A 21,088-nucleotide genomic window follows, 5' to 3' on the forward strand; every position below is an offset into this window, starting at 1 on the left:
TTTCACAGGTGAAAATTTCAAGTTGGTGAACTCCAATTAGCTTCTTAGCTCTGAAATAAAGGAGGAAATGCAAGAATCTAGGGGAGGTGGAGTCTTAATATAGTACTTGATTGCAAGTACTTTTTTTTAACTGATACCAAATAATCAAAAGCTGACTTCCTGCTATTTTTTCAGCTCATTTTTCTCCTCTTCCTTCCCCCACCAGCTATCCTACTGAAAGAAACAACTGTTAAGTAGTTGGCTCAACGTGCCCCTTGCTGGAATTCTGAGCTCTAGGGGTTAACATGCCAGCCGTAACATACCTGAGGTTTTTTTGGTGGTACACATTTTGTTAATAAACCTGTGAAACAGGGTGTGTTTCATATGGTTCTGCTTTGTTTAATAGCAGAAGGTTGCAGCATTTTGTACGTCAGAAGAATTGGCTCAGAGCATATGCTGTGCATTGGCTTCAACAGATCCCAAATGTTTTGTAAGGACCCGGTAATTTCGTCAATAAGTGTTGTAACTACTAATCTTGGTAATGCCAAAATTTTTGAATTTTTGCCAGTTTGAATTTTCTGGTATAAATTTTTTCATATCTCTGTTTTCTTTAACAATGTAATCTCACAAAGTATAAATACATGGCAGTACTTAGGCGTAGGTCACAAATACACTGTGAGAGTGCTTCCTTTTATTAATAGCACTAAATCATGGAGCTGTCTTTTCATTTTGCATACCACGACCCAGAGCGCCGAGTGACACAAGGCAGGCGAGTGCAGCAAGCTGCTCTTTTCAAAAGGGGCGGCTGGGGGGGTTCGGCAGGCTGTCTGCGCGGTGTCCTGCCACCGAAGGGGTTTACTGGCTTTAGGTGAGGAAGTGGAAGTGATCCGATGCTGTGGAGGGTTCCCTCGTTCTTTATCTGCGCGCAGGAGAGGATGTACTTGGAAGTAGAACTGGAGTTTCGTATGGGGAGTTGGAAAAGAAAAGCTTTTACTTTAAGAGTAGGTATATGTGACTGGACTGTCAAAGTGTATAGATGAAGATGAAAACGCGCAGTTCAATCAGTTAATAAAATATGAATGAATAATAAATAATCTTCACATTTTTTATCACTATTATAATTTTAAAAGGTTCTTAATGAGAAAAAAGTTCCATATTTTCTGGAGAAAATATATGTCCTGTCTAATAAATAATACTACACATCACATCTGTAAAATGACATAGATCCAGTAGGTGACTGCACCAGAACAAAAAACTTTGTCAAGTGACACCAAAACATTTGGAGGGGCACTAAAGAGGATATAAAACACCCCAGCTGGGAGGGGTGGAAAACAAGAGCAAAAGAGTGATGCTCCTGTGAGATGGAGGTGTTGATTTTGGGCCGAAGCTACTTTTTCGGTGTCGCTGTTTGGTTAGTGACTTATCTTTAACTTTTCCTCCTTAAGATTTGGTAGTGGCCCCTGGGGTGCGGGAGAGCAGCTTTGTTCCCCTGCTGCACCCAGGATGACCGTGCAACCACAGCCTCACCCTGCAGCACGTGCTTAAAGTACCTTTAAGAAAAGTGTAGCCTTGCTCCTTCTCTTTTATGTTTCTTCTTTGCATCATATTTTCACAGTCATATAGTAAGTCTTTTGAAAATACTATTCAATGACATGAAAAATTAGGTATTCTTAGAAAGCTGGTGTGTGTAGTTTAAATTCTGGGTAGTTTGCACATGCTTCAGAAAGTCTTGTATGAAGTCTCATCTGTTAGAGAATCAAGTTTTTAATAAGTCTTGGCAGTCAATAGCAGCAATAGTTTTTCTTCTTATAAAACTGAAACATAGCACTAAGAAAGCTGGTCTTGATGTGTTACTCAAGCAAAAGTTTGGTAAAAGGATTTTGAAAGAGATGTGTCTAAGTTTTCGAGAGGGACTTCCCCAGTGTCTTACCAGTTTGTAAATTAATTTACTGTCTAATGTGTCTAAACTATATATTTTAGTGTTTGCTTTTCCACACTAGTAGCATTTGAAGTTATCTGGTAAAGTACTGTGTAGATAACTTGTATGATTTTCCATATTGAACCCGTTTTGGTTGTCTGTCTTCATATGTTGGCTTAAACAAGGAATGGTATTGGATGTTTGTAGGTAAATTACTATGCTTAAAGGTTGATGCTCAAAGATTATACTTTTTTTTTTTTTTTAAGATTTGGGCTGAAATTTACAAAAGAGAAGAAGTGCAAAGTCCAGGCTGATGTTTTCCACTATTGTGTCAACCTTGGATTTTGCAGCTTTAGGAGATGTGAACTGACTGACTTTTCTATGGCTTCTTTTCAGGGCAGGTGGTATCAGGTGCATTGTCATGCCCAAAGGGAATAAATTAAAAGCAGATTTTTTTTTTTTTCTTTTTAAGTCCTAAGTCTGAGTTTTCTTGTATTTGTTTAATTTTCTTTTTAGTTAATACTCTTTTCTGTTTCAGGGGAAAAAACGGGGAGGGGATTTTTAGTACTTAACAGGTTCAGTGTAAAGGTTTCCTGTAGGCCTAGATCTACCATGCAAATCTGTGCTTTGGCTGTCCTGCGGGCCTGTACTCTCATAAAAAGAAACTAAAAGGCTTGGATTAATGCAGAAACAGCAAAAGGCAGCTCCTGTAGGAAGATTATCACTCTTAATTGCTGTAGGAAGATTATCACTCTTAATTATTAAGCAGGTCAAGCTTATCAGCAACCACAGAGCACTTTCATGCATTTTGCTGAACTGTTCTAACTTTAAAATGGTTTCTGTCAAGATGGAAATTTTTGGCTGCGGCTGTAAATAGAAAAAGGAAATGGCCGGGTGCAATGATATTTGACAAGAACGTAACTTCCCATTGCCGTGCGCTTTGCAGCCGCGCTGTGCTTCCTGCCGCTGCCTTCCCCCCCGGTCCCGGCAGCAGCCAGAGCCCCCCAGCCCCAGAAATGCCGCCTTGCCCCGGCGCCTGACGGCGAAACGCTCGAAGGAAGGTTGCTGCCGAATAGGCAGAAATTGGCCCTTTGCTCTTCAGCCTAGGGAGGGGTTTTTTTGAGTAAGATTTTGTGCGCTTGATGATTTTTTTTATTTTAAACTAGTAGAAACAGAATTGCGGTTCTTACATTAAAAAGGCAAGGTCTGTTTTCGCTTGGATCTCTTCCTTCCGTACTGCTAATTGTCCTGTAGACACTCCGCAGGAACAGAAAACAAGTTCATTGTTATTTTTAGGGAATTAATTTCCTCGAGGCAGGTGTGATAGAATTGGTAGTTGTTTCTTCTGGAATATCTGTCGCTTCCTTTGTTAGATTCCTAATTATGTTAGTACAGGCCTATGCTTAAAAACAGCCCTTGCCACTATAATCTTCTGCCATGGTTTTGCCGTTGCAAGGACAGAATTAAGTACTTCACTACATAGTAAGTTAAAATAAGTGCTCTCCTTAAGTACAAGGCAGGTGGGTTTGTGGTCCATCTTCTGTGTTGCTTAAGGTTCTTTTATCCTACCTCTTTCACAGGGCCATGCTGTGAAACCTGACTGCTTTCAGTAAAATGCTTTGAGAGCTCTGGGTAGGGAGCGGTCATTTAAATTTCATGGTATTTCAGCGCAAGTGCTTTGCTTTTAGCCAGAGAAGGCAGCGTGCTGACACTCCACATCTCCGCTTGAAGATGTTTCATTTTCGGTTTAGAGACTCTGGGCGGGAGTTTGGATAAACAGCGTGGTCTTTCAGCGCTGTGGAGTCTCAGAGCTCCTCTTGAAGCGATTTTTGAGTTGTGAGAGTTGAGCAGCGTTCTTCAAAAAGCAGCCATTTATTTACATGTGTAAAGTAGGCCAGGGTGCTTTCAGGTTTGACTGCCTTTCTTAATGCTTGTTAATTAAGATAGGCAAAAGTTAACATTTCAGAAATGATTTGTGATCTTAGCGTCAGTTTTTGAAGAACAAACCTGGGTTGTGCAGGCATTTTAAAGGGTTTTAGGGTTTTTTTTTTGGAGGGTTTGGCATCTACAAGGTAAGCAAATTACTCAAAAAGTGAATTTGGCTAAAAAGCTTTGAGGTTTAAAAAGGAAAAAAAATAGCATGAGCTGCTTTGTGTGCCTTTGGAATTTGTGTTTTTATTTTGCATATTCATGGGCTAGAAGCATACTTTAAAAAGACATGAAACGCAGTATTTTCTCGTAACCCCAGAAGTCCAAGACCTGGTAATTCAAGATAAAACTTCAAGAATGCCAAGGCTTCTGATGGAGCCAAAAGTGTTTGTTGTATTAGGCAAGTGAGTCTTAATTTGTTTTGGGAAGAACTACAAAAAAGAGTGAACTTTATCATTTCTGCGATTTTAACAGTTTAACAGAAGATTGTTGACTTCTTAAAAAAAGTTAAATTGTAAAGAAGCTTAAAAAAAAAAGGGCAAACTAAAGGTTTTATTTCAGAGCAGTTATCATTGTCTTAAGTATTTGGAGACTGCCTTATGAAACACTGCAAAATGAACAGGCAATTGTTAAATTATACGAAGCAAAAAGGAAAATGAAGGTGGATGTTCTGCTTGCCAGGATATTTGGGATTTGCTGGCACATGTAGAGGTGCTTCAGAGGAAAATGTTTGATGTGCATTTTGAACTAGTAGGCCCTGTACACTTATCCAAAACAAATAACTTAGATATTTCTCAGCCTAGCTGAAATAAGGTTCCTTTTTTTTTGTGTGTGTGTGTGTCCACAAGTAGTTGCAGGTTCAGCTTAGGCCGCATGGGTGCCTGATTTGCATGCCCAATGCACTGAATTTCTGCCTTCAACACCACCCCCCCCCCCCCCCCAGCTCAAGCAGACTGTCTGTCCAAGATGCCTAAACAATACAGGGTCCCCCTGGACCATCTCTAGAGAGCGTTGGTTGTTGCTTGAAATCTGGGTGGCTAAAGGATTTCAAAAGAAGAGGTTTCAGAAAACAATTTCAAATGAACTCAGGTCATTGTGAATTAATCTTGTAATTTAGTACAGATTTCAGTTATTTCAGAAGCTGAGGACTGATTTATGGGAGGGAATAATTCTGCTCTGCTGTTAAACATGCTTTATTGTGCTGCTGCTGCTAAAATACAAACCACAGGCACATCTGGAGAAGAAAGCCTTTTCACCAGGATGCTCTCTATAGCGCTTCATGCCTCACTGCTCATCGTCTCCGCTAGATTTCTTCATGAGTCTTATTCTGATTTTTATCGTGGTCCGCGTTTAACTTCTTTGGATGTTTTTCAAGGAGACTGTTTGGGTGTGAGGGTAGGGAGAAAAGCCAGTTTTTTTAATCTGTGTCCTTCCATTTTCATCCCGTTGAGAAATGCAACTTTATAAGCACTATCCTGTGAGATACTGTGAGTTTGATCGTTGCAATTTTGTTGTAGTTTTGTAATAAATAAAACTGAAGCGCTGCTGGCGTAGGTAACTTCTGCAAAGGGTTTGTATGAACATTATTGCAGAATTTTATAGGAAGAGGGAGCACAGGCAGTGAGAGGAGAGAAGGTTACCCAAAAAAACAACTAATGGCAGTGGAAACACCAGAGAGGAGCTGAGGAGGCTGCTTACAGTTGCTGAAGGAGAGCGATGCACGAGGGGCTGAAAAGAAGTGACGGAGAGTGGTTTGTGCTTTACACATTGAGCTAGGCTTACGTACCTCTTTATCTCAGTACTGTTTAAAATAAACTAAGTATCAGCCCATTGAAACTTTGGTGAGCAGGTCTTGGCTATGTGCTGCTTTGCCAACTTCAGAAGTTTTAAAAAAAGAAAAAAAAAGAAAAAGATTGCTAGACCTGTCTGCCCCACTAAGTCATTACTTTAGCCATAAATCATGGGATTTATTTTTAGAGAGATTGTCTTGTCCATTTCATTGGTTTATTTTGGTTTAGCTCCCCTTTCCTATTTTCCTGTAGCCAGAACGTGCAAAATAGCAGGCAGGCATGCACATGTATTATTTGATGGGTAACACTGGTTTGGCCTTTCCTGCTTTCCGCAGTCTAGGGGTCCATCCCTGATGTACGTAGCATAGCTCAGAGAAAAAGGTGACCGCCCTTCTTCCAGAAGCAGCACAGCTCTCTGGTAAAGCATATAAGTGAATTCCTAATGATGGTTTGCCAATCCCCAAGTATTCAGAAGCCGCGAGTCAGTCCTCCTCCTCTTCTCTAAACAATGTGGTGCTAAAAATACCAGAGTTTTTTGCCTTCTAGGTTTCCAGTGTTGAAAATTCACATTTTTGTATTTTACCTGCTGGATGTTTTTTTTTCTTCCAGAAAAAAAAAAAAAATATCCACAGATTGGTTCATATGTTATCACCTGAGTCTTACGTAGGTACGGGGCTTCAGGAGAAGTCCTGTAAGTCTCCAGAGCCGAGGTGGCGAGCATGGCATGGCTGAGGCCATGGGGAGCCATGCTTTTCCATATGCTGCACGTATAGCTTGCCTGTGGGCTGTATTGTTGCAAGGTAAACTTGTTTTCTGATGACTGTTTCTGCTTCTAGGAAAAAGAAATTGTTCGGTTACAAAAAAAAAAATCATAATTTAATAATGTTCCTGGTGGTGTTTTTGGCAGAGTTGCCTTGATGGTAAACAGAAGTTTTAATTTTGTGTTTCCAAACAATTTTATCACCTCTTTTAAAGCTACTTTCTGTCTCCCAGGAGCTGCAGTTTAGCCTTCATAACTAGTGCTTGATGCTTTTAATGTCTTTAGTAAATGGGAAGTTGAGAGAAGAGAGGGACTAGGTGATGTGGCAAACCAAAGCTTTGTATCAGCTCTGCAGAAGACTTTGGTTCATCTGCTGCTGCGATCTGTTTCCATTTCGATGTTAATTTCCTCTTAGTTAACAATTTTCATTTGTCAAAATAATTTCTTTGCATCAGCTGTAATCAGAACTATTAAAAATATTTGGGTTTGGTTGTCTCCGTACACGTGAATCTAATCCTCTTAGTCTGCTTTCTGTTTATCAGGTGTTGTCTAGAGGAATGAATCTAAAATTAGTCAGTAAATGAGGGGGTTTTAATTTCATTTCTCTGTTTCAGTTTACATATTAAAATTGTGCTTTCCTATACAACACATACATTCTTTCGTATCTCAAAACCTCATCCTGTGGGTTCATTAATGTTCCTGCATTGAACATACAGAGTGCCAAAATGCCAAACATAAGTCAAATTTTACTTTTATCAATATACTGAAAAAAACCCCCCAGTACTGCCTAAGCAGATTCACTCAAAAAGGACCTCTTGTACATTAAGGAATCCAGTCCTTTTTGCCTGCTGCTTGCAAGAAAACCCTGCAGCCATAAAGAAAAAGACTGGACAATAAAATGCCTTCCCCGACTTGCTTTTTCTTCATCTGCTGTGAACAAAGGGTACAAAAAGGAAGGATGAAGAAAGGGCACCAAGTAGCAGTTAGAATTATTCTCAACTACAGCCATTGCTATCTGAATCATCTGATAGTATGCATCCTAAGATAATCTAAAGTAATCAATTAAAGTAAAGAAATAAAGATAGAAGACTTGAAGGAGCTAATAGAACAAAAAGGGACACTGGGATAAACTTCCTTCCAAGAAACTTCCCCTCACTTCTGCTCAGATGCAGCTTATTCTGAATATTGCTGAGTGTTTAATATATATAAGTAGATGAATTAACTCAGTTTTGAAGTTTTATTAAAAAAAAAAGACACAACAAAACCAAAAGACACCAACACAAAACCCAGCAGTTTATTCAGAGTAGATTTTGCCTTTTGTTTGGATTTTTAGGAGAAATACTTTTCTTGTGATTTTGGCTGGTGAAATATGAATAATACTATTATGAAGAAAGATCTTTTTCTGTTTCACTTTGGGGGAAATAAAAGGGTCTTTGCTTATTTGGAACAAATGTTTGTGTATCATATACATTCCGTATAAATATTAGGGTTTGGGACTGTAAATAAATGTGTAAAAATCACACTGACCTGGTTGTTCGCCTGTTTTTACTAATTGCATCAAAGAGTAACAGAACTGAAGTTCTGAGAGAAGTGAGGGTAAAACAGTTTCAACCATGATATTTAACAGCACAGTCAGCACATGTGTGGCGAGTATCCCTGTATGAGCATCCCCTTTGGTTAGTCGCACATCCACAGGGCACCAAACTGTTCTTTCCTGGAGCAGGAGATGTTGTAAAAGGTGGGAACTTCTCCATGTTCCTCTGATGCCCTTTTTCACTACAGATGAGCACCTCAGTGGAGGGCATATAATAGCTTAAGGTTTTACAGCTTGTGTTGCCATTAAAAAATGACAAGAAGCAGCCCAAACCAAACCTGCCGCTGTAGGGTGACACATTTCTCTGCTTGCACCGGCAGATGGGGGTTCTTGCATTCCTCCATCCTGGTCTGCTCCCCTGGTGCCACCCCTCTTCCTCACCCATCTTCCCCTCCGGCCCCTGTTTGTTGGCTCCCCATCCACCTTTTTCCTTGGCCAAGCACCCCCAGTGCCAGAGATAGTGTGCACCCTCAGGATTTGCCTCTCTCTGCTGGATGTTTTGTGTGAATCCGGGTGATGAGCTGGAGCTGCGGTCTCTCGGGCTCACCCTCTCCTTCCCCCCAGAGCCTGCCCCCCATCTTCCCCCTGCTCCGGGCGCTCTGGGTGACCCTGTGGAGCACTCCCTCGCCTCCCCAGTGTTTCAGCTGCTCTTGGTCTTTCTGCCTGGAGATGGATGGTTCAGGGTGTCAGCGTTTTAAATATATTGTGAGGATGGAGAGGAGGAAGGACGTTGAAGTGTTAGGCTGGAAAGTGATTTAAACGAGGTTTTCGATACAAAGGCAATTGCTGCTAAGCGTTCAAAGTAGTGGCAAAGAATTCCTTTCCCCTCTTCTATTTTTTTCTCCCATTAACCTCCAGTTCTGTTCACTTGTGCTTAAAAATGCCCCCTGAAGTGTTTGAATTGACTTGCTGTATCAAAATTTATCATTCAGAAGTTGGTGTTCAACTGGTCTGCCTGAAAAAACAGAGAGATGCCATTGAGTGTGGCTTTGTTAGATGGCACGCTTAATGTGATGTTAGCTGATTTTAAAAACAATTAAAGAGTAGTTTGAAACCAGGCTTTTTCTGTTACGAAGAGGACTTGTTTCTCCACATTTGTTGTTTCAAGACTTCCATTCTTAGGCTGATATTTGCGTGTCTTTCCCAGGCCTGTAACGTTCTCATGAAACGACCCATGTACTTTTTTGTACATGTCATCTGTAGCCAAAAGAGAAATTTTTGGTATAATTTGAGGTGAATCTATGAGTAAGATGAGGTTCTTAAAAAAAAAAAAAAAAAAAAAACCCAAAAACAACAACAACAAAAAAAAACCCCACCAACCCCCCCCCAAAAAAAACCACCAAAAAAAAACCACACAACCAACCAGAAAGTAAATGTTTTGTTTTAAAAAGTGACTTCAACTTTTAAATGTCTTAAAAAATTGCCTTTGACATTTATTTCCATGTCAGATCCCCTGCAGAGATCTGAATGTCTTGAATTGTATTTGGAGCACAGGGATGCAGAAGGGTGTTCTGCCAGCTTCCAGCTGGCTTTAAGAGACTTGCGGTTAACACATTGGGGAATTACATTTCTAATGTAGATGGGCCTGTCCCTTTCTCTCTATAGTGGTGGGCTTTAAAATGCATCCTGGTTGTTCAGGTGCGATGGGCAGAACGATCCCCTGCCTAATCCTGCTGTTCCGATCTGTTGTCTTCTCCCCTTGGGGAAAAAAAAACAACCCAAAACATTGGTGGATTTCTCTTTCCACTCATCCTGCCGTTGAATAAACTCAGCTCTCAAGTTATTTTTTGGCACTGGCTTGGGCCCGCTGCTGAGCGGTGCAGACGCCCTGGAGCTGGCCACCAGGCAGGGCTATGAGCGCAGCACCGTAGGAATGCGGCTGTTCTGCTTTTGGGGCCAGGCTGGGGCTTGGAGCAGTTCGGCAGCTTTTGTGGGGCGCAGAGCAGAAGCTGGATGTCTTGCAACCATGGGCCCGTTCCTGGGACTGCTGGGGAGCGGTGTGCAGGGATGCTCTGAAATGACCCCTGTGCTCAGGAGTCAGCTCAGAGCCTGCAGAGTTCGTTAGCTGAGGCTTAGCTTCAGCCATCCCAGGTCCAGGCTGCCTTCTCCAGAGGGGATGGGACGGCAGCCCTGGGATCCCTGCTGCCGCTCTCACAGGGCTTTTCCCATTTTCTGACTAGTAGAGCGTTGGCTCTGATTGTTGTTTGAACAGTAATACAGTGCATTTCTAAGAGCCAGTGCTACAGCATGGCCTTGTTCACTCAAACCGAATGAAATGCACTCTCCTACATCCACAGCTGCGTTTGCACCCAGTGCATTGGGTGCCTGTTGCAGAGACTGAGGGTTGAGAGGAAAAGAGCTGATGCTGCTAGAGCTGCCCAGAAGGAAGGTTAGTAAGTCTTAGAGAGCGGCTGCCGGTTACATGCATTGGCACAGAGGAGCACTCAGCTTCTTGCCCTTCACGGCAAAGATTCTTCTGGCGGGAAAAGGTATTTCAGCAGTACCTGTGAGATGCTAGAAACTTAAGCGTTGATGGGGTTCAAGGTGATACTGTAGTGCATAAACCAGCGGCTTGACTTTTATTTTGCTGTATATGCGTGTGCATGTAAAAAAAGGATCTGAGGACCTTGAAGAGATGTGCCTTCTCCCAAATGGCTGGGGCTTTTACTGCAGTAATAATTTTAATTTGTGTGTGTTTGCAACAACAGTACTCAGACTTTCCTTCTGGGTACATCTCTGAGGCTGACTTCTGGAAGGGGAAAAAGGTGCTGGTTGCTGCAGCGTTTCTAGGAACAGAGCAAGAGTTGGCTGGGGCAGAGACAAGGTGGTTGGAAGGAGACTGTAATTCACCCAGGCTTTGTAGTTCTGCGGCATCTGTTCTTTCGTTATTTTCTAGCAGCTCGCCAGACATGCTACCTGGATATATTGCGTTCCTCCTGCGACAGCAGCAAGGGAGTTTGCTCCCTTGTATGAGAAATGTTTTCATAAAAGTTGTGGGTTTTCATAATAATAAACCTGATTTTTCCTGATTGGTAATAAATTATGATGTGTCTGTTGCTTTGGAATATAACAACAGAATTTTGTAGGTACTTTAATATATTGACGTGTAATGTTACAGAACTACATTTTTAAATTGGGGACCAATTAACTATACGACCACACATTATGCAAAGCAGCTGGATAACTGATGAGACCGCAGTCCATCCCTCCCTTCTCAGGCTCGTCCTTGCTAGGATGCTTATTAGCATCATCCAGTAAAGATGAAACTGGTTCTGGCTATGCAACGTGCAGACTGCTTCTGGGGAAGTTTTTAACAGCATAGCACTGGGTACGTAGATGTAATGGACAAGTGCTGGGCTTGTTTTTTACCACTGTGGTTGTTGGGACTTGTGGAGGACAAGTTTTAATTGAGAAAGTGGTGAAGATATCCTGGGATTTCTGTCTATGGTATAGGGCATTGACTCATGTTGAAATAAGCTAAAAATGTGCTAGAACTGACGGGAACTTTATTGTGAATTTTCCTAGGGCAAAGGAAAGATGATGATGTGTGTGTTTCGCGTTATTTCTTACTCTCTTTTGCATATAAGAAACAAGTTGGCTTTTGCATTAAAGCCACAGCCAGGCAAGCACTTCTTTTGATGTCGGCTTTTGCCCAAGCTGCTGTTTACTCCTCTACCTCTGCACCTCCCAGGTGTGCTCATACCAGTGCTTGTGTGAACGTCGAATTGACGAGACTGGGGATCTGCTCCATGCTGATGTAATTTTAATTCCCCAAGACTCTTTTAAGTTGTTTTCCCCCTGTAGTTCACTGCGCAGCCCCATGAACAGGTGTATCAGCATGACTGAGGGGATATGAGCAAGGAAGGGAGGTTGTCCAGGCCAGCACTGCCTCTAAAATGGGATACTTCTCAAACTGCGCTTTTATTGGCATGAGCTTTCCAGCATGTGCTGTTGTATGGAAACCTTCTTACAAGGTCAGTCTTATGGAAGCGAGAGGAATGTATGAAAAGATTTGGAAATAGAGTGTGTTTAGAATATAAAGAGTTAGAGCCTGTAATGTATCTTCCTTCTTTGGAATGTGTAGCATCATGCCCACTAAATATTAATTGTGGCTTCTTTTCCCTTTTTTTCAGCTTCTCAGCAAAGATGCCTCCAAATGGGAAGGCCTTACATTTTCACCCGTCAGTTCTGCATTTTGGAATGCAGTGAGTATCTTACGTTATTGTTATTTTGATTAATAACGAAGCAAGGAGGAACAACTATACTGGGCTACGTTTGGGTAAAGAGCATTGGCTGAGATGATGCCATCCTCTGAAAAAGAAAGAAAGAGAAAGTAATTGCCACAGAGTTGCAACTGTGTTTCTTGCCTTGCAATACTTTGAAAATGAAAATCAACATAGTTCTAGGAAAGAGGAAAAGGGAATAGGGAACCGTAACACATTCTGGGTACATTTCAGGTGACTCCGCATGGATGTCAAATCAGTTTTCATGCTGGTGGTTCATTTCTTGAAAAATTACTTTCCTAGTTGAGGGGGAAATTGTTGCTTCCTTTAACTTCTGAAAATAAAATCCAGAAAGTCCCAGACAAAACATAGTGGTAGAATACTTGAGATTTTTTTTTGGGGGGGTGGGGTGGGGTGGGGGTGTGTGGGGTGTCTCCTCTAAGAAAACTTCAAAAATTATTCTTAAATTATAATCAGCCTTTGGTCTATCAGTAACCAAAAAGAAACACAGTCCCCCTGTGAGTTAAAGGAATGTTTCAGAGGATGCACAGAATGAACATATAAGATGTTGGGTTTTAGGATGTATTAGCTAAAGCAAAAGCCTTAAGAGAATCTTTGCTTTAGCTGACAAAACAAGACTTTGGTTATTTAAACATTTTTATTCAAAATTTTGTGCCTCGTAACAGTTGTTTTTTTTTTTCTTAAGCTCCCAGTGACTCAGATGAGTTTTGGCTAAGTGCACCTCTCACATCCTTATGTTACTTATTTGTCTTTGTATACTAAAGGGCAAAATTTGTTTGGCATGTTTCCAAACAATAGTTATAACTAGGAAGTTGTTGCATATCAGCATGTTTTAGTGTGATTTGTGTTTGTTGCTTTTTTGTGCATTGCCTGTGCTCATAAAGTGAGTAATTTCTTTCTCTTTTTCCCCCCTCTTTAGATTACTGGGGTTACCCAGAGCTAAAATGCTGCATGCCTACAACCCTAGTAGAGATAGAGAAGTTGTAGTGAACTCAGTGTTTACAGCTACTAGACAGTTTCATGTGTCTCCTGCTCATAGCCGGGTGAGTGTTGATGTACTTTTGGAAACTATGTAATGGCCAAGTGCCAAGCCTTCATGCTTCATTTGGCCTAAGCTTTTCATTCTGTGTTTTCTCTTCGTGCTTTTTTGTAGGACCTCCAACTTTTTTTCTGTTTTGCTAGCATTTTTTGTGCTCACTTCTACTTAGACTGGTAAGGGAGAAGACATCCAAAACCTACAGTAGGAAATGTGTTTTACAGTAACAGAGAAAGAGAAGAATTTTTCAGTGTTAAGAAGGCTGTTTAAATCTCGTTCTGCTCTATGCAGCATTATGCAGTAATCCACAGGCATGTGGGTGTTTTACAGCCTTGAATTTTCAGTGTTTTGAATGGTCTTGCATATTTCTTAAAAAAAAAAAAAAAAACTACAGTGAAACGTTTTATATATTTTGTATTGCAATTATGAGCATAATTGCCTTATGATTTAAGATCATTATTTTAACTCTGATTTTTTTTAACGATTTATAACAATATAACGCATGTTAAGAATGAATCGCCGTGATCTCAATTTGATGAAGCACAGATTTTATCCTCCACTGATGTGCAAAGGGTTTTTACTATGCTTTCATCTGATTTGTGTTTTTACTATGGCTGAGTGGGTATTACTGTGCAGACATAAACATCATTGTTCTTTCAATTAGACCTCTTTGGTTACTAATGGTCTTGCCCAAGTTCAGCTTTGACTCCTTTGACTATATATCACAGGGGGGATTGATTCACTTTGTGATAGCTATCTGTACACAGGGAAGCGTTTTTGTGCACGCAGAGGCTGTCGATGCTGCATGATTAACTTGTGCAAAAAGGAGTCTTGCCTGACAAGAGGCCCAAACTAGCCGAGAAACTCCAGCCATAACATGGCCAGTTGCTGCGTGGTCTCAGTTCTTCTCCATTGTAAGAGTCGAGAGCTGTGGGCAGATGAAATTGCTCAGGGCTAAGGTTCTGCTTAGTGGGATCTACAGATAGGGGTGTACCTGGGGAAATGTCTGTTGGGCCATGCGACTGAATGGTGGGTGTCGTGATCACCAGCACCGAGCAAACAAGCTTCTTTGTGGTCTCTGCAGGTGATTCCAGCGATGGGAAAAATTTCTTTCAGAGTACTCTTCCTGCCAACAGAAGAAGGCAGTATTGAAAGCTCGTTATTTATAAATACCTCATCTCATGGAGTACTTTCATATCAGGTGACTACTCATGTTTAGCTCGAGTTTTGGATTTACTTGTGTTTTAAAAAGTGATTTTCATACATTTTGAGCTTAGAGACTTTCAAAGTTCATTGAATTCCTGATACAAATCAGGTGGGGTGATGTTTACAATTGATCTGTTTTACCAGATCTTGCTAGTCTTATGATCCCTCATACCATGTATATGGTTAAAATTGCTACTGTTAGTGGGGCTACTTGTGGTAGTAAAACTAAGTGTATTTGCATGTGTGTACTTAAAAGATCATGGTGCTGTCACTACTAGTTGGTTTCATGTAATACTGCAGTCTAGACTTTGCTGTGCTGGAATGCATTTGTCATGAAAAACCTATTTAGGAAATATTTTAGGTGGTTTTCGGCTACTCTGCAGGATTTTACGTAAACACATTGGGGATGTAGCACAGGGTGAGAGGTTTAGGCCCTTAAAACATGAAAGTTGAAGTAATGGTTTTGCATTAAGGCCGTCTATTGTCTGATTAACTAGTGAATTCCAGCAAGTCTTAAGCTTTTTTTATTTTTATAAGGGACATTATATACTCCAAAATCTTTGCTTTTATCAATTTGTTAAAGAAAAATCTAACTCTGAATTCAGTGATTTAAAAACAATGCCAGCTTTAATGGACCATCCGGCTATTCCATTCCCATACTTGGATACTGTGCTGGAAAACAAAGCTCCTTAAATTGAAGCATAGCTAAGTTCAATTGAAATACATGGTTTTTAATACAAGTGTTGCATTTATATAGTATTTATTAGAGGTAATGCCACATTTGGCAGGAACTTTTCATCAAGAATGAGGGAAGGGTGCATTATAGAGCGATTGACCTTTTCTTTTTGACATCTCTCCTCTCCTTGCACTCACTCCTGACCCCTCGATTTATTGCCCAGTCAGCTCAGCCAGGGCCTTTTATCAACAAGTTACGGGGAAGCAGTTGTCAGTGCCATCAAAAAAGTCAGTTTGTCTCCTGTTGAACTACTGCTAAAATCAGTAACAGACTGGTTTTCATGGACAGTTTCACCAGCCACCTGAAACAGAGGAAGTAGCTGCCCATGATTTCAGCTTGCATTAGGTTTTAACAGTTTCAAAATCAGGCATAACTTGGGTGGTTGATGCACGGTTACAGTGCTCTTGAGAGCCCAAAAGTCTTGAGACATGTTTGATGTTTCTAATGCGTTTATGCAAGAGTATGTACGGAAGATTCACCCAAATGCAGAAGAGGTACCATTATAGTAGAATGTACTTTGTAAATGCGTCCATTAAAAAAAAGCATATTCCCTTTGATCTGATATTTTCTATCTGTAGTCAGAGATCTTCAGTGAACATAGAATGCGTTGTATTATCCTCTTAATTAAAAACGTGTTTTTTCTATTAAAAAAAAAATCTTTGCATACAAGTAAAAAAAACCTCAAGGCATTTTTCTTAACTCGAATGAATTTTTTTTTCCCATTATCTTGCATCTCATTGTCATAAACTAATCTTGGTGGAGCGGAATATGAATGCAGTAAAAACATTCAACTTGCAAGTCTTATAGTGCTCTGAAAACTGCAGACTTTAAAAAACAAAATGATCAAAAATTATTTTACTCAATTTTTGAGGCGAAACTATTGAATTCAATATGCAGTTGGACTAGTAACAAGGTTTTTTCCAGAAATTACTGCACTGCCAAATGGTGGTATGTGTATTGCCTGAAGAATAGTAAGAGAGTTTAGATACTTTCTTTTTGAGATAACCTGATGCTCTGCTGATGAGTGCTTTGCTTTGTTTTTGTAATTGTGCCTGAATGAGTGAAGATGCTAAAGTGCCATTTATGTGTATAGTTGCTTTCCACGTTGGAACTTTATGTCTATAAATTGTCTTTTAAAAGAATCTAATCTAATATGAAAAACCAATCTGTTTCTTGAGAAGATCGTTATTAGCAAAGTGGTTTTGTATGTTACTGTGATAACTAAAATACTAGATGTTGCTGTAACGACCTTTTTTTAACACCAGGTTTTTGGAATGGGAACTCTGACGTCTTCTCCAGAAGAACCTAGAGTGCAGCTAGCAAACGCCTACTTACTGCTTCCACACATTCAAAACATCCAGGCATCACACACACTGGTACAGTATACTTTTCAAATGGAGATGAAACATAAATCTTTTTAGACATAAAAGGTTTTTGTCCTCAGGTTGTTGGGATGCAAGGAACGTTAACAAAAAGTCCAAGTGCCAGTGACTGCAGGATAGAGGTCGCAAGATGCAGGACTACTGTGATCCGCTGGTGTTCTGGTTTTATGAGACAGTCTTTGGCATTTAAACTATTCCCAGTTGTTCTTGTTCATGCTCCTGTGGTGTGCTGTCCTCTCAGTTGTGCCGACAAAACTATTTGTGAGGCCCTGCTCTGAACTAAACTAGAGAATTGATCTGTCCTAAAAAAAAAATAAACTTTGTGCTATAAAGTTGTGGTGGGGGGCGGGGGGAGCTGTTTTGGTTTGTTCTGTTTTTTACTTCAGATCCGTTCCCCATGCCATTTCACAGCAGGGCTGCACCAACAGTTTGCCACAGTTAAAAAGCATGGCACGCTGCATGGATGAGAAGAAGAGCTGGGAGTCAGGCTGGAGTATCCTCTCCTGCCCATATCAGTGCTGAAGATGTCAGCTTTGCTTACCTCAGCTTGACTAAAGCAGGGAGCTGTGGAGAATGCAGCAAGATGGATTTACGAGGCATAACTATTTCTAATGAAAGAAGCTTTAATGATTTCTGTCATTCGGTTGCAGTTGCAGGTATTTTCATAGTTGTCCAGGCTATGCAGAACCTTTCAAGTGAATAACTAACTGGAAAATCTGGTCTTTCGAATTTCCTTCTGTGTTGTACACAGATTTATTGTTTTCAAAAACATATTTAGAATATCTTAGCACATAACAGAATTTAATCTTTTACCCAAATGTGAGGTGTGTTGATTGCCTTCATGATGTTGTCTTCTGTTCTACCTGAGAAAAATTCTCAGCTCAGATGGTAATTTTCAGTCTGCTACGTACATGTTAGGTCAGTCTTACCTCTACCTGAGGATAATGCGCGATTTCCTTCTCTTCCTTTCTTTTTCGCTGTACCAGTCTCTTTCCTGTAATCACACAGGTGTGCTTGCTTGGGGGTGTCCACAGACGGACTCTTGCGAAGGAACGAAAAATCTTCAGGTTTTATAATTTGGGGTGCTAGGGGTAGAACTGAGCAGGGTTTTTTGGGTGCTGTTCATGACAGGTCTCTCTGTATCTTCACGTCTAGCTTGGTGGGTTGTTGTCAGGTATTGTCTGAAGTTTGGATGCAGACTCTGCTGCTTCGCAGTTCTCTCTGAATTTCTGAGCAGAGAAGTTTTGGGGAGCATTTGACATTTTCTTTACTCTACAGTGAGGAGCATTTTCCTATGCTTTATTTCTCTAGAGTACAAGCTTGAGGTCACGTTTGGCAGTGCAGCATGGTACCACCTGGCACCAGTCTTGTCGCAGGACGTGAGTTGTGAGAGTGTGTTGACTCAGTTCTCCTGCGCCTGGGTGTAATTTTCCTGTGCTCGGCTATAACTGAGGAATTACTCTTCAGTTCACTGAATGTTACCGATTTGGACAGAAATGCTGCAGCAGTGGTATGGGCTCCTCAGCTGTTGAAGGTGGTAGACAAGATCTAAATACAGAAGAGAATCTTATGGTTCGAGCTTGGGTTCCTTTTAGAAAAACGCTGCTCTACAGATAGCTGTCCTCTCCAGAAGTGACTGCTTCAATTCACCCTACTAATATTCTGATCCAGATCCCATAAAAATTGGTATGATTCCGTTTTGTCCAGTTTACATTTTAGGCTCAGAAGCTGTGGAAGATAGAGAGGTCTATGAGGTTTGAGCGAGTGACTACACATGTGCAAACTTAAGGGTATATAACTATTAAACATACAATGGAGATTTGTAGTGATACACTTAACTGTGTTAAGGTCATACACTTAACTGTGCCCATTTGCTTTCCCCTGTTTATTTTTAACTGAAGTAAAATACCAGTGTAAGTTCAGGATAGCGTAAGCCTCACTTACACATCCCTTGTCATCTTGGGATGAATGAGTTGTAACCTTGGGCGACAATGTCTAGTTCGATACGCTCAAGGTATCCTTACTTCTGAAGTCTACTCATACTGCTTGGAAACCTGTGAGAAAGCTCACCGAGTGCTGCATGGTGCGTGTCTATTTTTTGCCTCTTTTGTCTCCTGTTTTTTAAAAAAAAAATTATGTTGGAAATATGATAGATCCATAGGGTTTATAGATGAAAGTTTACCTCTACAGTAGTATTTTGCACAATATGTGACAAGTTTGTGTTTGCATTTTTTGTGGAAAATGAACTTCCATTGATTTTGTGGGTTGTTTTTGTCTTTTAATAGGCAAAGGTACGCAGGCCTTTCTTTTTTCTCCATCATTCCCCCATGTTTTTTTAGCAGAAACTCTTGTGATTAATAAGAAAAGAAAAAGAAGGACAAAGTTGCCTTTTCTACTGTTGAATTTCACCCTCTTTTTGTTACTCTTTTCAAAGTTTCAGCTTTTGAAGGGTTCAGGTGCTGTGGCTGTGATCCTGGATCCCAGGATCTCTGGGCTCCTGGCTCACTTGTCAGGAGGAAAGAAGAGCTGTGTCCAACACTGTGTATTCATAGTATGTCCACGCGGCCATTCAGCAGTGGCTAGTTACCACTAAGCCGTAACAGATGGTGGAGCCCATATAGGTCATCTTTGTTTATCCAGCTTCTGGATGTAGTCTTTGCTCCAGTTGCCTGTTTTGTGGCATTGTTTAGCATTTGGATGGCACTAACAGGGCAGCTACATCACTGCCTCGTTGTGTTCAAGATGCCGTACAAACACACTGGAAATGTCCATAGAGGAGTGACCTGCAGGGCGGAATGTCTTCTCGTAGGAGACACAGGCATCACTTTGCTGACTTCGCAGAGGAGTTCGGAGTTTATGAACCAACGACATGGGAAATACTGCAAGTACTGGCAGGAACCCAAGACTCCTTAAGCTATGTTTTGTGCCAGTGGGCAGAGGATCAGAGAAGCAAATGTGTGCTTGGGTGTAGAGAAGGAAGGTAGTAGGACAGTAGAGTTTTCTTGGTGTGCCATCCTGATAACTGTCTGCAAAAAACTGATGAAACTCTGCTGAATCATTATTACAGGAACAGCTTATTAATGCTATTCAGAGTGGAAACAGCTCTTTAGGGCCAGGGACTGTCCAGGACAGAAACTTTGAAGTATCAGCCTGTAGGAGGAAGGCGAGGCTTGTTCAATGTTTGTTCTTTTTTAATTATACTGTGGCCAGACTCCAGGAAGTGGTTTGAACTCTACAGTCCTGATAACGATGCAAGAATATCTCTGTGAAAATCTTATATAGAGCCGTGTCTGATTGACAGGGCACCTAAGGCAGAATAAGGAATTCTTCCCCTAAAAGTGACCTTGGGTCTGTGGTTGCTTGGTGGCTGTTGAGCTGGCCTGTGCCAGCTGTCCTGTTGATGCTCTGTCTCTCTTTTGATGGATGAATTATTTCGTAAGTACTTGCCTACTCCTAGACCTTCACCAGGAGAACAGGGCTCCTTGCAGATCAGATGGTTCAGGTTTTTAGGGTTTTTTTGGAAGAGGCCTCTGTTTCTTTAAAATTTAAATGTAAGAACTTACCAAAACCGGTACACATTTCACTTGTGTGGCTTCTATCAGACTTCTCTATGCAGTTCATATAGGATTTGTGGGTGCTGGGGGTGTGTGTGTACATGCAAGTATGTATGCATGTGTACCTAATAAAAAATAGAGGCACCAGGTAATGAAGTGGCAGTGGTTGTACTGCTTTGCAGCGCTCTTTCTGACTTTTCCCCTTGTGCTGTGCCTCTCCTTTTCAGTTCGCCTCTGGTGCAAACATATGCTGCATAACTCAGCTTTCTGCTCTGATTCATAGGCAGTGATATTTACAGTGTAAACGGAGCACTTGCACCGCTGGGAGATGTGGACGTAGTCCTAGGTTTGTCTTCTTGGAAACTCTGCTTCTGACAGTGTTTTCTTCTTGGGTGCGTTATCTTCTCTTTATGGTTAACACAGCTGTCCTACCAGCGTTGTAAGATAGTAGGCATGACAGTTATGCATCTATTGTCTGTCTTAGATAAATGGAAACCCTTTTCCTTTTCTGAAGATAGCTTTACAAAGAGAGATAAAAAATTCCAATAGAAAACAGATCAACATCAAATACACCCCAGTAACATTTTTTTCCACCTCTGTGCGTGTTACATTAGCAGCTTCAATTCTAAGGTGACAGCAGTTTCCCATGTAGACCTATGGCCAGGTCAAGAGGTTAAAAAAAAAGCTGGAAAAATATGATTTAGCTGATTTTTTTTTTTTAAATAGGGGTGTGGGGCCTTAAAAAACTTTAAACTACAATGGCATTAAACAAGGGCTAACAGCTCCTTATTTAGGACCGTGAAAGCAGTAGTGTTCTCTCAAGAACCACTGAGAAAGGAGGTCTAAGCATCAAGGTTTATCTGACCAGAAAAGTGACCCCCAACGTTGGTCTTTATATAATCTGACTGCCTCATCAAAACTCCACTAGCCGTCGTGGCCATGAGTAAGTGGTGCATGTTT

The 21,088-nt window shown here is 41.0% G+C and overlaps 1 protein-coding gene across 9 annotated transcripts in view; it reads left to right on the forward strand.

Annotated features, from left to right (window-relative positions):
- The window catches only part of TMEM131L (transmembrane 131 like), an 82,297-nt gene that overhangs the window by 23,595 nt on the left and 37,614 nt on the right, over nt 1–21,088 (forward strand). For 8 of the 9 annotated variants that reach the window (XM_082315359.1, XM_082315361.1, XM_082315362.1 and 5 more), the window contains 4 exons: nt 12,104–12,175; nt 13,134–13,257; nt 14,335–14,451; nt 16,458–16,568. In XM_082315359.1, the coding sequence (XP_082171485.1) occupies nt 12,104–12,175; nt 13,134–13,257; nt 14,335–14,451; nt 16,458–16,568 (424 nt within the window). Of the gene's footprint in view, nt 1–12,103; nt 12,176–13,133; nt 13,258–14,334; nt 14,452–16,457; nt 16,569–17,103; nt 17,231–21,088 lie in introns of those variants that run through there. The other variant, XM_082315366.1, reaches the window with a different exon arrangement.

The sequence above is a fragment of the Platalea leucorodia genome (assembly GCF_965183815.1).
Source record: "Platalea leucorodia genome assembly, chromosome: 6".
NCBI lineage: Eukaryota > Metazoa > Chordata > Aves > Pelecaniformes > Threskiornithidae > Platalea > Platalea leucorodia.